Here is an 18,852-nt window from a genome sequence, read left to right on the forward strand (position 1 = left end):
TATAGCTTGTTTAACATGGCAAAATGAAACAAATGTGCCACGTGCTAATCTTGTACGTGCGCGTACTCATCTATTTGTAACTACACTGCATACAGTATTTAATCTAATTAATTTATGAACTGTTTGATTCTAATAAATATTGGCGACATTGTTACGTTAATTTATCTGATATTAATTGGGTAACAGAACGATCTGAAATGAGAAGTATTACCATAAAATAAATCACTTTCTTTGTTCAAAATTTCTAGGATTACTGCGGCATTTTATAGTTAGTTTTATTATTTTTACAAATGGAAAAAATTTAATCATTTCCAACTCAAATTCAGCAGTGTAACGTTTTCAAAATCCAATCTCTTTTCATTAGCATGAACCAACTTACAATTTCATTTGTTCTGTTACTGCTGTTTACATAAAAGCGTGTTAATAAATAAAATGCAATATAAAGATGAACCGATTGTAGAAATTAAAATGCATGACGCAGCTTTCACTTTTATACTCAAATTCAGTTTTAATGATAATGAATACTTTATTTCCTTAAAATACACATACATGAAATAAAGATATACAGATATATCTGATATATCATATAAATAAAAATACATTTCTGCACATGACTTCACCAAGCAAGGATTTGGTAGTTATCCACGACCTATAAAATCAGATACGCATTAATCATTCAAGTAATTCATAGCTCCCATTTACTTAGTTACATGAATGAAATAGTTAATTTAAAACCTATACTGGTAAAATAATTACCAGATCAGGCGATCTAATAAGATATCTTAATGAATTTTACTTTTCCTGTAACAAAATAGCGTAAACTCGAATTAGATAAGAATTTCTTATGACCGTTTCATGCTTGTGAATTTTGGCCCCAAGAAATTAAAGTCATTCTTACAAAATTAAACCTTGTTATCATATTAAATTTATTATTCTTATTATCAAATCAAATGCTATATTTAGAGAAGGTGACTGAAAATTGTCTGAATTTCATGATAGCAGTGCATTTAATTTTATACGATTTATAATCAGTATTAAATCCCTCATTTAAGGTTTTCCTGCTTCGAAACAAGCTAACCCAGAGTTCTCTTCTGCTCCGAAAAAAATAGTGTTCATGTGAAATTTTTCTTAAATTTTTGTTTAAAAGAATAAAGAAATTAAACTTAAATTTTCAAAAAAAAATTATTATATTTAAATCCTAAATATAAAATTAGGATTAGGACAAGTAGAAAATCTTAAAAATGGCCTGCCTATACAAGCAGCCGTGATTCACCTATAATATCTTTCTCTTCTCAAATTAGTGAACAGATATCTGTAAAGTTTGGTTAGTTTATTTAATCATGGCAAAGCACTCGAGAGATATCTACTAAAGGAGTACCTTCATGGAGAAGTTTTAAGGGTAATTGACTCGTATGAAAGTTAAGCATGCGCTAAACCACGAAAACGCCCATGCAGTAAATCCGTTCGCCGAGATTTGAAACCTAGACCAAACTACCAGTTTCCAGCAATTTCAACACTCGGTGCTTGTTGGTCACATACTGGAAGAACTGTAGGTAGGTTTAGTGACAAATTGAAGTTTTTCCAACTTTCAGGAACTTGGAGCGGAGAAAGCTGGGCTTGGCTCATTCGATTATGGCAAAGCACATGAACTATATGTTTAAAGAAAGATAGCCTTCTCCCGCATTGCATAATCCAATGCTTTTATGAGGGCGATTTTGGCGGAAACTAGCTTGTATACATATTACATATGGGGAGAACCATGAAAAGGCCCATGCAGCCCGCTCATTCGCCAGGATTAGGCCCACCAGCGGCCGAGAGGCAAGGTCGCTGAATAATGATATTTCGGTGAGAGGTTTGAATCCAGCGCACGGTCTGGCTGCAAGGAAGTTTTCGTGGTTTTCCCCATGTGTAACGTGTATACGATCCAGTTTCTCTTAGAAAGTTCTCCACGAAGGCATCCTTTCCCTTAAGCAGATAGCCCTCGAGGCTTTGCCGTAATCATATAAACCAAACCATTCGCTCGGAATCGACCAAGGTCGAATTTAGTCACCGCTTCCAGCTATTTGGAGACAGACAAACCTGCGAAAAGTATTATAATTAACGAGGAATTACCTTTTGAATACATTAGATAATATTATCACGAATGCGATGTTCTGTACTTGTGCTCTTTGATGTGTATGATCGAGTTTTAACGCATTCGGTAGCTGAAGCATGAAGACTTCATTGGATGCTATGCAAGTCAAGGCTTTGCATTTTTATTACATTTTCCCAAATTCTTAAAACATTTTGTAGACCTGCCCTAAAATTAATTTTTCTTTCTAAATGTATTATTATCGAATCAAAACAATATTAAAGCTGAGAACTATTGTTTTCTCATGTTTAAATCAGAAACATTTTATTAGATTAACAAGAATTAGTGTTAATACAGACCTTTCTTAAATGAAAAGGTGACATTCAAATTTTTGTTAAAAGGGATTCCCGTTCCTTTAAACAAGGAGCAAAATGCGTTTGTATTCAACATTTCTATTAAAGGACATTAATGATTTGTTTTAATCTTTTGATTTCTGTCTCTGTTGGAAAATTATAAATTTATTCTAGAATTAACCTAAATACTTATCGAGAATTCATTACACTGTACTAAGGTTTTACTTAATAATAAAATTTACAATCTGTTAAGTTAAAGATTGATAGATATATAAAAATAATAGAGGTGAAACTACTTCAGTCTCACATACATAATGCTCCAAATTTTAAAATACTCAAATTGCTCAATAATCCTAAACAATGATTTCTCATTCTGTTTAAAAGATTAAGTCAAATTAATTTTTTTCCATTGTATATCATTTAATGAAATAAGTAAAAAACTAATATATATGGCAACATCATTCAAAGCGTCTCATAGGCATTACATCATAAAAACGCTATTGATAGAATTGCATTCAGAAAAGAGCAAATTTAAATTACATTAAAAAAAAAATCCAAGTGAATGACTTATTTCTCTTAAATTGAAACTCTTATAAATAAGTCACCTGTTTTGACTTCTTATAAACCACTCTATAGAAAATGTAAGGATCAGTCAAACAAATTAAGAATGTACTTTTTGAAGTAAGATTGACAGTTTTCAGTAAAAGCAAAAATCAAATAAAAATACAAAATAAGCTTATTGTAAATTATACTGTTTAATAAGATAGACCTGCGGTTAATCCCTAGAAATAGGCCTTAGCATTTAGGTTTATGTTACACCAACGCGAGTGCCAATCTTTGCGTAATAACTAAAAATTTGCATAGGTGGCATTTTATTTTTAAATCAAAGTTTTCAAAAAGGAAAGGTGAGTATGTTTTAAGATATTAATGTAGTTTATTAACATGATTTAAGCAAATAAGTGCTGTGGTGTATTTAATTATGGCAAAGTACACTAGGGCTATCTGCCTAAGGGGAGGGATGCCTTCGTGGAGGACTTTCTGAGGGAAACTGGCTCGTATACACGTTACACATGGGGAAAACCACGAAAACACTCATGCAGACCATGCAGAACCATGGATTCGAACCTCGGACCGAACTACCAGTGTTCAGCGACTTTACCGCTCGGCCGCTGGTGGGCGCTTAAGCAAATAAGAGATTTTAATACTGGAAAAGATGAAAATATTTTATATCATTTTTCATCTTTTCTCTCATCAGGCACGACAGTGTCTACTTGAAACTGAAATTCGAAATGAACGAGAAGCCAACAATAGGATTGGTGTTTAATGTGTTAAATGGGCATTATAATTTTTCGAAACTTTTAAAAAAGAAAACAGATTCCAAGAAAATTTGTCTTCCGTATTTCAGTTCGTTTTGCAAATGAGTCGAATATTTTCTGCTGTTTACTTTATTATTAAAAAAGTGAACAATTATTTAATTCCTTAATGAATACATTCCTGGAAGACTTGGTCAGACGATCCAACGTAGTGAACAAACAGTATAGGAAAAAATGACGAACCCATATTTAACATTTCATTACTCAGGTATCTATGAGGGCTTTAAGGTACCTTACTTTCTTGGTATTCGGAAAGAAAAAGCTCCAACTCATTCAAATTATTAACTCTTAAAGTATTTAAAGTCTGAAAGTAAATCTTCCTCATAAGCTCGTTTACAGACTTTGTTTTTACATTTTAGCACTTAGTAATTGAACTAAAGGTATGGGCCAATGATAAAATAAATACATCTGTCAAGTCCGTGTTCCTTTTAAATTTATTTTGTGATGATAGAGAATAGAAGATAATGTGGAAGTATAATAACTAGAAAATATGTAGCGTAGATACAAACTATAGTATTGGAATGTTGAGTTAATTTAGAAATGATAAATATATGAAAGAATATTTAGATTTATTACATTACGGCAAAAGCATATTAGGCTTTTCTTAAATGACTTCCTTGGGGAATTCATTTGCTTAATATACAGGAAAAACCATAAAAAGGCTCATTCAGCAAGCACAAAATCACCGGATTTGGGTTCAGATTAAAGTACCAGTTTCCGGCAGTATTACCGACTCTTCAATTGCTGAATCAAGTACAAAAGAATCAAAAGAAACAAGTTAAACGCAATTTATTTGCTCGATCAAAAGATTTTTTTCAAAGAGTATGTTTTATCCAAACAGTATATTATGTAAAATACTAAAAGTATATCTTATAGAGAACAGTATATACAGTCTCTTATTCTGATAAACGTGTACCGTTGAAATTTCAAAATTAAATTTATGATATTATGTTACTTGAATAGACAATATTTCATGGTGTGTGGTTTTTCTCCAAGTGAAACTTAATGATCCTAATTTCCTTTACAAAGCCCTCCATGAACGCATATCTCAACTTAGGTTATTCTGAATACGGCAAAGTAAGCAAGGATTGTCTCCCCAAGGAAATGGTTGCTTTCGTGGAGGACCTTTTTAGGAAATCGGCTCGTAATTACTTTACACGCAGGAAAACCAGGAAAGCAGCTCGGTCCCTTGGGTTAGAAATCAGGCGAATTTCCCAGCATGGAGCAGTCTTAACTATTTTGAGTGTACACGAGCCAATGTACCTTAGAAAATGCTAAACGAAGGCATTCCTCCCTTTAAGCAGATAGCCCTCGCTTGCTTTGTCGTAATCAAATAAACCAAACTTAATCATTTGGCTACTGATGTAGATTAAAAAGAGCTGAACACTAAGCTGTAAATTATACTTTCTGCAGATTTTGTACTTTTAATCCTTCTTCAGAAATTCATTTTCAAGCATATTCAGACACGTTATTAAATTAGAATTGCTTACTTAAGAGAATATTACTAGTCTTTAACCGCTCGGATGCTGGTGGGGCTTCCTCACCTTAAGATAATTCTCGCTCGCTCTGTAGTCATAAAAATAAATCAGACCAGTCACAAAGGGAGCTTGTTCCTGATATCAAAAATAGAGTCAAACTACTATCCAGTTTATTCAGTGAAGTAAAGTACATTTTTAACTTTTAAATATTTGAATATTTTTTATTTATCTGGAAAGCACCATTACTTTATTCAAAAATATCTTCTTTCAAACACATACATTTCATCTGCCATAATAACCATATTATTTCTATTTAACTTAAAACCATAAACTTTTGCAAAATTTTTAACATAGGACTGCATTAAAATGCACAATCCACAGAGCAATTTTCCGAACTGGAGAAACATTACGATTCCCGAGGAATATAAATGTTATCATTCGTTTCAAAAGAGATATATTTCTGCTTTTTCCGAATATAACATTCTATATTGTGCAGCTCTGTAGCTAAATTTATGCATAATTTTAATCTCTTCTTTGGAGACTATCTCAACCATAATTCAATAAGTGTTGTATGCTGATTTAATTAAGATAAAGCAAATAAAGTGTTAGCTGCCAAAAAAGGATGCCTACGTAGAGGTAAGAGTAACTTAGCTCGACCTTCCCATTAAACAGTGGAAGAAATACTGAGCAGGCAAACTTTTCAATAAATGGGAAATATAGACCGGTGCTAACTGCTGTTCTAGGTTTCAGCCACTTGCTCTAGAGCGGGCTCATTTCACTACGCTTGCAAAAATCACAGAACTAAAACTTTAAATGCCAGAACTGAAATAACTTACCAAGCCAGTCTACATAATATTCTTTGCAGAGAAATACATACACAATTTCTTCATGTCATTTGCTCTAAAGTTTATATATTTCATATTCTGTGAAATATGAAATAAGAAGGGTGCTCCCATCTCCTAAGTTGCTTACGTTAAATAAAAATTATATTCAATGGTTTTTGTTTGCGAATTTAGAGCAACTTAAATGTTGAATGTTGCCCCCCCCCGAAAAAAATCTGAATATATTTAGATTTTCAAAATTAATTCTATGCCAAAAATTTCCCATGATAACCAGTTTTATAAATGTTTTACGGTTAAAATTCAACAATATTGATTGCTTAGTACATACAAATGAAAAACATTTGGATTTAAAATTTCCTATTAAGAATTCAGCGTAATTAATGTGATTCATTAAACCTTCGTAGAATGTCGTAAAACATGCAAAGGGTAAGCACATTTTCAAAAGTAATTTTCTGAGGCGTAATTGCGATTACTAATACATTATATATAATACATTTCTGCGGCTTGTTCGCTGTTACTACATTTGATATAAATAAAGAAAATTATGAATACTCCAGAGCCCGTCAGATTCTACGATTGGAAATCTATTCTACGATTGGAAGGCTTAAAATATGGACTAAATTTTGAGAGTTAAAATTCCTTAACGATTACATCGAATCTTTATACTGCACATGGGGTTTTAAAGCTTGAAATACACACTTTTCTTAGTTATTACGTTTATCCAATCACACAGCGTAAATATATTAAAATATCAAAAATCTAACTTAGGATATAAACTCCAAAAGGAGTACATTACAAAACGAAATTTCAGTAAACCAAACCAAATCACCTTAGAGATATGCCTAAGCAAACATCTTCTAAACAAGATAAATTCAAAACTATTCATTATTCCATCATCGAGTATTGGGTTAATGGAATAATCAATGCATGTCAAGGAGATTTAAATACTAGAATCTGTCATAGATACCTATTAGTCAACACATGTTTCAATTTGAACTATGTATGGGACTTCGGGAATTTGGCTACCAGTAAAAACTGTATAATTATACTTTTTAACTGGTTTTTTATTAAATTATCGCACAGGAATTGTTTTTCTAATTTCATTTTACAATATTTAATGTTTTCTTTAGTACATAATTTGAAATATATTTATTCTTACGTGCATGAAATACCTAACACGCATTGATGAAAATATAAGAAAATGCTTTGAAAGAAAATAGCTCGTATAGAAAAAGAAAAACATTTGGAATATCTATGCAAGGATAAAAATAGATTTCGAGTAACCGAAATATTAGAGACTTCATAGAAAATAGTCTAGATACAGGAAATCAAAAACATCATTTTTAAGCAAAGAAACTCTTTAAAAGGCTGAAGAAAAAGCAATGCAGCTGTCAATTCTTCATATTTTTTTAATTCAAATAATGTAAACTAAAATTATATTTTGTTCCAATAGTAAAGAAAAAAACTTATTTTAAAATACACTGGACGTTAACACAAAATACCTGCGGAAATGAAATTATAGAATATCAAAATATTTTAGCAAAAAGTTAATAGCTTGTATAGTAATGTTTTCTCTCTTTAAATTAGGAACGATTAGATTTTATGTGTTCTTGAAATTTCTATTTTTCTACACTTCTGCCAACGCCCAACCACCGCTGAACGGTAAAATTGCTCAACACTAGTAGCTAGACCCGGGTTTTAGTTCAGGCAAACAGCTTAGCTGATGAGCGTTTTCTTGCTATTCCACTTGTGTAACGTGGATAACGAACAAATTTGCCCTTAAAAATCCTTCATGAATGAATCTCCGTTCTGAGAGAGGTAACCTTCGAGTACTTTGCCGTAATCAGATAAATGTTTCAGCATATTCGATAAGTACTCTATTTAATTCCAATCTTGTGAATGGAGTGTGAATATTTCTCTTATATTGCCGTGTGCACCATGTTTAACAATTGTCACTGTGTGAGAACGGAAATTTCTCACACCACGCAGTTCATCAGCATGGACACTACCGTAACATTAATCGGAATCGCAGAACTACACGTGCATATAAATACTCGTCAAGCAGGTTCTCTCTCTTTGCTGACTATGTCTCGAACGAGTATGCGGGGCTGCGACCCTTGCATATCTCACAGTCATGCAAAGATGACTTTATTTTTTATGGAGAAGGAGCGAAGCAGCATGAGAATTGCGCAAATTATCCTGAAAGATTATGTTGAAAATTAATCCAGCTATGAAATAATTATGCTAAGATTAAACTCGTCTTGAAATAACTTGTTAATGCGTGTTTCGCATAAAGAAATTGCTGCTATTATCCTCGGCTCGTCTCCTCGTGGTCATTACCTTGTGCTGACCAGAAGAATGCGTGTAAAAAAGAATAATCTGAGCGTATATAAAGCAGCATCTGCAATGTGTGTACCTAACGTGGAAGTATTTCCAGTACGAAAAGTGAAAGATGAAATAAGATATAAAGTTTGCTTTCGATCTTCACTAGACACTGAAATTCCTTTAATTTATTCTCTCCCAGAGTTCGCTGAGCTCACCATCTAACGATTGGTAAAATTAATAAACAGTATTATTTCGACTCATGTTCAAAAAAATGGTTGGTTGTATGGAACTCTTATTCAAACTATACATTGGTTTAAACCACAAAAGTCGCCATGCAATCAGCCACGGAAATTTATACATGAATCGAAATACCAAAGTTCAACAGTCTTAACCATTCGGCCACTAGCGACTCAAATATATAACTTATACTAGATTTTTATTATTACGACAACGCATACTAGCTTTGTCTGCCCATATAAGCATTGCATATATTAAAAACGGCAGGGACCATATTTATATTATCGATTGTTTAAATTTCATTTTTTTTTTGTTTGTCCCGTATGCGCAACAAGGATGAGTACCAGTTTCAATTATAAAGTGCTTCGCGAAAGTCTCCTTTCCTTTAAGCATACAGTTCTAGCATACTTTATTATAACTAAACACACCTAAATTTTTGCCAAGCAAGTTTTTCTTTTAATGTCCAACGTGTAAGACTTACTAGCATTTTCTGAAACATCATGGAGCTTATCAATGCACTCTTTTTCAAACGGTAATACATTTAAATGCATTCCCTCTGAAAAATGACCTTCCCTTAAAATTTGATGGTTATTCCATGCTAAATATCTCTTGCAATAGTTTTCTGAAAGAATCGACACTTGTTCCTTTATTTAAACGCATTTTATTATTTTGGATGCTACTTAAAAAGTTTCAAGTAACGTAGAGAGTGAAAAAAAACTGGAGGACAAGTCCACTTTCATTTTATAAAATTTGGTGCCAAATCATCATTACCATTTAAATATTTATATTCACTAGATAATTGCAATTTATTTACCAATTTAATATTTTTTAAAGAAAAATGGATTATCAACATTATATTTCCAATTTAGTTTGGCAAACTAAAAATTCTTGAGTTTGGTTTCGAAAGCAAATGCATGAGAAACTTCATTTAATACGAGAGAGATGCCGTAAATAATATATTAATGTCAAACAATTACTTAGCGTGAGAAACACAGCTACCTATCTTTCGCTTTATATACCTCTTTATCTATGCATTTATTCTCCAGTCTGTTCACATAATTGTCTACCTATCTTTGTATTTGTGTATCCCTACAACGAAGATTATCCAGCTAAAAGAACTAAGATTCGGAGGACGAGACTACCCAACTAGGCGAGAAGTTTCTTTTGCCTAGACTTTTCCCTTTCAGTAAAACCCACCAACAGTGGAACTGTAAAGTCGCTGAACTCTCGTACTTCGAAATGGATTGGATTTTAGGCGAACGGACTGTCTGCATGAAAATTCTTTTGTTTTACTTATGCGTATGGTACGCACAAGCCAGTTTTCATTATAATGTCCTCATTGAAGGCATCTATCCTCTACGGCAGATATCTCTTGCGTGCTTTACCATTATTAAATTAAACCAAAACATTCAGGAGAGTTCTTCGAGCACCCTAAGATAAGATTTTACAATTCTCGTTGATTTAAAAATTTCATTTACAGTCTAAATCAAATAAATTACTTCCAACAGTTTGAGCAATTTATTTTAGTTTTTTTTTTTTTTTTTTTTTTTTTTTTTTTAACCTCCTCTATTTCTTTACCGGTCTGAAATAAATGTACTTTCATTCAAACAGAACTCTTGTTTTCTCAGAAGAGTAACGCCATAAATACTTATTTCAAAACAATAATTACAGCAATACATAAATTTCCCAAAATAACGATCAAGTGCGACAGTCTTTCAGCATTTTCCAACAGGAAGCGCTCTTCATAAATATTTCAAGCTATTTTTTCGTTAACCGACAATATCCGTCAAAGCGTTTGGGTTAATGCCTACATAGACGTATTCGATAATGAGTACTCAGACCTGCTTCCAAAAGAACAGTCCCAGCATATCAATGCCACGACTCTATACATAAAATTACCAAGGTCATCTTTTACTAATCAGCAAACAGAGAACAAACAATCGCAACTTGATTGGAATAACGTCCCTCAAAGTCAGAAGGCGCCACGCATTTTGGTCAGAAGATCGTTATGATAGAGAGAGTATCAATTTCTGCCTAAATCAATACTTGACTGAATACTGCCCCTCCTTAATGTATTTTTTACAGAAGTAATCTCTCTTAATGACAACTGCATATGCCCAAAAAGAGGCAATCCTAATCATATTATTATACCATTTTAAAATGCCCATTTACGGCAGTACATCGCAGCAAGCTCCTAGCTAGTCTTATTACCTTTCAGGAGATACTTAGTAGAAACTAAGCAGATGAAATGCAAAATAACTAAAATAATTATTCTTCTTCAATCTCGTGACCCTTAAAAGTCACTCATACAATTTGCAAACAGCTCTTCTCTGTTCAAAATTGTGGTGCCTTACTTAGAGCTTATTTAATATTCATAATAGCTACTATATAAAATGAAAAATAAGTAATAACTGAAATGCTGCTGTGATGGGGAAAATTTGCATAACAAAAAAGACACATCAAATGAAAAAAAAAGCATTCGCCACTCGTAATTAAAATCCAGTTTCCAAAGAGCAATATCTCATTTCCAAATTAAAATTCGAAATTGTATAAACATAATGGGTAGAAAGAAAGCACGCATTACTACGATTACTATTTACAAATGATAAGCCGTGTGTTATCAGGTTATCAAGCCTACTTTCAGGATTATTGCTTCTTTTCATTACTATCTCGTGCTCAACTTCTGTGGCTAGCATGATAGATCACTATTAAAGAAACCCAAATAATAGATCTTCTAACATACAAACCTTTATTTTAAAAGGCCTTTTTACGAAGAGTTAAGTTTAAAATATGATGCTATTAGATCTCAGCGTACAAGTGCAAAATAGTGGCATTGATATTGGGCTTTCTTCTGGCTTTTAGCGTTAAGTTACTGGTTCTAATTTTGTATTATTACGCGTGTATGATCTTCTTGTAGTTTTCGTCTAATACTTGAAATAAGATTCCATAAAATGATAAGGACACTTCGAAAGCTTCTACTACAACTGATTGCATTTGGCCTACTTTTAAATGCCCTATAACTCTCTGAGGCTGTCGATCTGGTTAATTCATGTTATTGAGGCAGCAAATTTAATGCTATGAAGTATTCAAAGCATGTTAATTCTTTCTAATCTCATGCGTAAATAATTGCGGAGGTCACTTTTTATGCTTTGTCGAAAACGCGTGTTTTTCGATATCAGACAAAATTTACATATTCTGAAGTTTGTTAAAGCGATAACTTTAATTTCAAATTGCATTTAACACTTATTAAAATGAGAATAGATTATACCGTTACTTCCTTACTTCATATTGAACTCACGATAACCTCTAGCTGTTTTGAGCAGCTTGCTTTGAACTTCGAAATCTGCTCGTAAAAAACTCGCTACAAGATGTTCTGGCTTTGTAGTAAAAATTCCTGCTATTTTTATATACTCTTACAATAATAAATATTTATACTATGTGTAAGCAAACTGTTTCTAGTGATTATTGCGTTTCTTGTTTAAGTTTCTTCTTTTTTTTCAGATGAAATATTTTTCAAGCTGCATTTCTCAAAAAACTAGTGTGTAAGAAACCAAATTACTTTGCTATTCATAGATGCTCAGTTTAATAATTTCCTTAACTTAAATGTGTTCTTATTACATTCTAAGCTGTTTGAAGGTACTCTAACACTTGCAAATGTAATATATTAAAATTGATGATGAAACCTCGGGCAAATTGTTGAAACTCGTAAAAAGAACCAAACTTCAATCATTTGTAGAATATATCACGAAAAGAACTAAATTGTTTCTATACTTGAGATTACAATGGTATTTACATGCAAATAAACTGGCATCTCAACTTACAATTGGAAAATTCTGCATTTTCTGATATTTCTTGTAACCTAAGGGTTCATTAAAATGACCTGATTTTAGGAGACTTATTTTTGAACATTTCTGAAAACAAATTATCAAATAACACTAATATTTACTAATATTAGTGTAATTAACTACTACTATAATAAGTTAAATGAAAACTGCATTACATTAAATGTAATGTGGGAAGTCTTTCAGAATTATGATAGGGTTATTTCATTAATTTGATTAAGAATGATGTCTTTTTGGAAGACTGAGAGAAAAGAGCTGCTAGTTATGTTACACAAGAAAAAAATGCTGATACAACTAATGTGGTCTCCAGGACTTCAATCAGAGGTATAATTACGCGATTTTGAAGGCATTCATCCCTCAACTGCTGGTAGACATTCGATAGACTAACAACATTAAGAAGATAAAAAAAAAAAAAAAAAAAAAAAAAAAAAAAAAAAAAAACAAGTTTATGACTCAACTTTACGTATATCTTATTCGAAAATTTTGGACATTCTATTTTTTGATGAAGTTTCATTTTCCTTTGCAAATTCATTAAACGTACACACCGTTAATGAAGTGATGCTGACCTGAATTCTGGTCAATAATTTTGAAAAATATTTTTATGTCATTTTATATTCTAATATAAAACTTACACTTTTGTGTTTAATTTAAGAGACTGTTTAATAACTATTCTTGACATTCAAATGTGAAGCTTATGTTACCATATGAAGCTCCATTACTTTATCATCATGACAAACAATTTAAATTTTAGAGTTTCTTTTTTTTTTTTTTTTATTTACATCTATAGGAAGATATCATTAAGATGGTCAACTAATACATTTTTCAAAAATTCTTCTGAATTTTATGAAGTTTAAGCAACAGAGAATATAAAATATTTTATGCAATGTTGATGTACGTAATACATGTACCGGCTTATATTTCAGAGTTCTTTTCTAATAATCTAAATAATCTAGAATGTACACACATATGAGCTACGTTGTGGCCGAGCGATTAAGAGCGCTGAACACTGGCATTTCGAACCAGATCCATATTTCATCGAACAGGCGCATGGGGATTTTGTGGTTTAATCACATGTGTAAATTGAACATAAAAATAGCAAGAGAGAAATCAGAACGCCCTCCATGAAAACACTATTCCCAACACACAGGTAGCCCTTTCAAGGCTTTCCCATTAAGTCATTGTGAAACATACTTATAGGAATAGCTTAAAATACCAAAAAAATTAGAAGTATGAATTGATAATCATCATATTAAAATCTCTAATACTTAAATACTTTTACAAACAGAAAAAAATTAATTCTTCAATAAATAGTTTACATTTAAACTTACTTTCCTACATCAATATTGGTCTTCATTTTTGTCAGCTTTTTCCATCAACCATTTGTCTTTCAGTACATCAGGTATACTTATTCTTTCAGCTGGATTTCCAACTAGTAACTGTATCAATAAATTGTAAATATAATTTTAGAAAAAAAATCACAATTAAGATACACATAAAATACGCTAAAAATGTCTGTTAATATTTAGAAAAGTTTAGCTATTATCTCTAACAATATGCCAATGTAAAGAAATTTAATTAATCTTCAGATATTAACAGTTGCAAGGGTTCTGAAAGGAGAAAATGCCCAACAGCCAGGTAGCATGAAAAATGTCGTTAAATAAATATTTATATGTTGCAAAAAAACTTAATAGATTTCATAAATTTACTGAAAGGCACTTCGAATTTACTGAAAAGCACTTCGAATTTACTTATCCATTGATTCTAAAATGTAAAGGAATTATTCGAATTTAACTATAGTATTTGTTATTATCACAAATGCATATTATGGCAAGTATATCGTAAAAAATGATTAAAATGTAGCAGAGCTAACCGATTCAAACTTTTGCTTTAAATATTGCATTCTATTTTTGTTAGTTTGATAGTTTCCGAGCTCAGATAAAATTAAATTTTTAATATTTGCTTGTTCATTTACGCTGCCCCGCTAGTGGACAAGTTGTTAAGACCCACTGAATACAGCTTGTTCGGACTTTGGTTCAAACCAGGCCAATGGCCATGCAATTCAAACCAAACCAAACCATGGCTGCACAGTGTGTTTAGCATATGTATAACGTGAATACGAGCCAATTTCTCAGTAAGTCCTCTATGAAGGGATCCGTCCTGTAAAGGCCCATTTACACTAGCGGAACTTTGAGCCTAAGAAACGCAGGCGAATTTGAAGACTCGTTTGAGAGCTTTTAAACAGCAATTTTTTCGTATTATGAGAGAATATTTAACTCTTAAACTCTTGAATAATGTTATAAGTTAGGCTGTTTATTTAAATGTGTACATATTCAGTTTCAGTTAAAAAAAAAAGAGTAACATTTTCGCCATTTAGTGAAGCTAGCAACTTCCGCGTGCATTTCTTAGACTCAAAGTTCCGCTAGTGTACATGGGCCTTTAGGTAAATATCTCTTGCGTTCTTTGCAATATTCGAATAAGCATTTTCCGGAAGCTATTTTAAAGCTTAGTTCGTTACATCACACAGATATAGGTTGAAGAAGGCCGTCATCTGCGCATTATCGTAGATATATTACGCATTACTAACTGCTAAACTTCAATCACAATTTTGAGGGAGAACGTTCCGGGAGGCGATCGAAAAGTTTTTCCACCGTCTTCCTCTACCATTAATCTGTCGACAGATCTTTCAGTTTGCCGTGTACTTTGATTGCCCCTTTCTCACGGACGTTTTAAGCTTACAAACTCCATGCCTTCTTCTGGATCGAGAAGAGAACATCGGTACAGCAAATCAACGATACTAACCAGCCGGTAGGCTGAGCTGCCGTTATATTGCACATGGAAATATCACGAAAGAAACACATGCAGCCAGCTAGTTTGACAGAACTGAAACCCAGTGTCGTTTATGTCCATCCAATCACTGGCGTACTAGAATTTTTTCCATGCAGCGTTCCATCAATTTATCAAAAGAACTCTTCATTTCTTACCGCATTTATAGATCTATTCCCTCTTTAACATGCTGGCGTTATTGATCAGCATAATTACATTCTTAATATATGGGCACAAACGCATACCCCGACTTTAAACCCTAAGTTGCTTTGCCTTTAGAGTGAAATACCGATTACAGTACCCAATTCCTAGGATTAAAAACCTGAATAAATGATGGATTTTTAATTCCTTCACAAAAGACAAAATATCATGTAAATTTCTAAAGTAAGCATTTTATGATGCCATACATTCACTTTGCAAGATATGAATAAAGAAATAAAACTCCGACAGTTATTAGTAATTTGTCCATGACTACTTTTTATTTCTTATGTTCTTACTGTAACCGCAATCTTCAAAAATTGAAATTATTCGCTTAATTTTCCCCTCTCGATTTTCGGATAAATTTAGTTAAAAAATCAGGTGTAGCCACCATATTATTTCTTGCATGGCCTGTTAAGTTATAGGCGTTTCTTTTTTGCACTTCATTTTAAATGTTTCCTCGAATTATTCAAACTTAATTAACCGATTTATCAAGGCGAGTTTACAATGGCATCAAAAACTGAAAATTTTATATTGTATATCATTGAATTTTTGGAGTGCAGGATTTAAACTTCCTGCATTTTTATATTTTCGAAATGAGTATAAAACCTTCCCGAGTATAAGCATAGAAATCGAGATTTCGCGTTAAAAGTTAAATTTCGCTATTCATCCAAAAACGTTTTCTGGGCATTTAAAACCATGAATATTTCCGGCATTTAAAACACTTCTGTAACTGGAGGTATGTGTGCAACCAACGAAGTACACATAGGTCAAAGCCGTATAAGGGGGTTAGGTAGTGACTGCTTGTCAAAAGCCAGAATATCCATACTTTGCAGAGCGGAGAGCCGACAGACGTGCAGGATAAGAGTCAGTTAGGTTCCTGAAGGTGTTTATTTGGATATTTAGCTATGCCGACTCCAATGTAGTGGCTACCTGCGCTAGGGTACGCGGTTGAGGTTCCATGGCGTGAAAAACCCGATCTAGATGGGTTTCAAGTCCGAGGAGTTTGCTGGCAAGAGGAGAACGGTAAACTCATCTTGGTGCTGTTCGCGCTATGCACGTACACTTCGAGCTGTGCGACACTTCACATTGTCCTGCTGGTAGATGAAGAAAGAATAAAAAAGGAGGAAAAACATTCCGCATGTAGGAGTGGGATGCGTATTTTTATTGGTCCCTTGTGTCTTTCACAATGATGAGTGCACCCAGAGAACTCCACGAGAACACTTCCTGGACCCTAATGCTCCCTTCATCAGCTTGGATCCTCCCGGCAATTGTCGTACGGTGTTTGCTTTCCGATGTTTCACGCCGTATATGCCAACGTCCATCTCTCTGATAGAACATAAAACGTGATTCATCGGAGAAAGCCACATGTCGCCATTCAGTGGACGTCCAGTTACAGAACTGACGTGCAAATTCCAGCCTTCGTCTCTGATGGACTGCAGTCAGCATAGGTGCGATGCTACACGCTTTTTCTGATTGGGTATGTCACATTAATGTGACTGGATTGTGTATACACATATACACACACATACATAATATATTGTATACATACATAACGGAGCAACTAGATAGAGGGTACACAATTAGATGCTACATCAGTTCAATATATAAAATTTAAAAGTTCTACGGCTAATTGCTTTTGTTATCGTATGCAAAATATCTTGTTTACAATAATTAACATCCTATGTGTGATACATACATACATAGAGATGTTACGAAAAGATCCATTTTGAATCAATTTTACAATTCGTTTTGGAATAAAGAGCCTTTATTTTGTCCTTACGTTTGGAGGTTACGCAAAGAAAGATAGTCAAAAGGGATATTTCCGTTGAAAATACGATAACTGAAAATCTTCGCGTTTATAATAACTACTTCCTTTACTTAGTGCAAGGAAATAAGAAAAGGAAAAATGCATGAGGAACTACAGTATGCAAAACGAGATAACCATTCTCATTAAATAACTTGCTACATAATAATTTAAATGTTGATTAAGTTATATCAATTACTCATACACGATAAATGTGTCAAATTTAATGTTAAATGCCTGTGCATAATAGTGGGGCATAACAAATACAATTATTGATTTTAAAATTTTAAGTTCACGGGAATATGAAATTTAACACTACTCTGACAGCAAAAAATACTACCTTTGAAATAAAATTCTTGGCTCCACCAGATATAAAAGCCGGGAATGTAAACTCGGCTCTTTGGATCAGGTCAAGCCTTCTATTTATATCCACAGAAGTGAAAGGTGGATTTCCGGTAAGAAATTCGTAGCACAGAATCCCCAAGCACCAAACATCTACTTTTTCATTGTGCGCTTCGTTCCTCAGCATCTCTGGAGGTAAATACTCGAAAGTACCACACACGCTGGTTCTTTTCCCTGAGAGATCATGGACCGCCATTCCGAAATCCGAAATCTTTATCTCCATGTTTTTATCCAAAAGCAGATTTTCTGGTTTCAAATCACGATGGATTATGTTCTTTGAATGGCAGTACTTTAAAGCACGAGCTATTTTGCAGATGTACTAGAAGTGACAGAAACACAACACGGATAAGTGTAGTCACAAAATAATGCAAGTAAAAAATGTTAAACAACTATAAACTACAAATCAATTGAATATGTGATCAAATTGATAATGAATCTAAAAGAAAAACTTTGATATTATATATAAATTGTTTCCTTGTAAAAGTTAAAGAAGTACACGAAGTGAAAATGGATTGGGTGAAAGCACATATTGGTGTTGCATGCAAAGGGAGGGCCGATAATGCTGGCAAAAGAAGCTGCTATAGGTAATGCCGAAAACGCATTCGAAATCCCGGTATTAAAAATAATTGTTACTGAAGAAATAAATGAGCCTAAATAGATTGTAATATCAATGAACATTTTTAATGACAGAAATTAAACATAGTTGCGTACAGCAGAGAAAAAAGACGAAGAAGTAAGAATGGTATACATATACATACATACGTAATAAACAGTTACGTCATCATTCATCACCGCGCGGATAAACGCGAACGGCGCATGCGTCAGGAGAAGCTCTCTTAAGCTAAACGTCGTATTATAATTTATGATACAACAATCCCCCTTTCGACGTTTGGCGGCTGAAAAAAAAAAATAAACATTATTCATTTACAGTTATTCCAATTAATTTACAGCACTTAGAATGTTTCGAAGCAGTCAATGTTTTTGTCAGTACATCAGCAGGCATTTTCTCTGTTGGCACATATTTAACGTCTATTTCATTTCTTTCATAAATTTCACGAATGAAATGATGTCTAATATCTATGTGTTTAGTGCGTGAGTGAT

At 33.0% G+C, this 18,852-nt stretch overlaps 1 protein-coding gene across 3 annotated transcripts in view; it reads right to left on the bottom strand.

Annotated features, from left to right (window-relative positions):
- Positions 1-507: 507 nt before the first annotated feature.
- LOC118194708 (aurora kinase C-like) overlaps positions 508-18,852 on the bottom strand; it is a 43,142-nt gene continuing 24,797 nt past the window's right edge. For 2 of the 3 annotated variants that reach the window (XM_035365892.2, XM_085826093.1), the window contains exons 7-9: positions 17,690-18,070; positions 13,850-13,957; positions 508-649 (exon numbers count right to left, since the gene is read on the bottom strand). In XM_035365892.2, coding sequence (XP_035221783.1) covers positions 13,859-13,957; positions 17,690-18,070 — 480 coding nt within the window. In that variant the 3' untranslated portion in view covers positions 508-649; positions 13,850-13,858. The remainder of the gene's footprint in view (positions 650-13,849; positions 13,958-17,689; positions 18,071-18,852) is intronic. The other variant, XM_085826094.1, reaches the window with a different exon arrangement.

Source organism: Stegodyphus dumicola, chromosome 10 (genome assembly GCF_044657685.1).
Source record: "Stegodyphus dumicola isolate Sdum_Otavi_A_Nest chromosome 10, ASM4465768v1".
NCBI classification, from domain to species: domain Eukaryota; kingdom Metazoa; phylum Arthropoda; class Arachnida; order Araneae; family Eresidae; genus Stegodyphus; species Stegodyphus dumicola.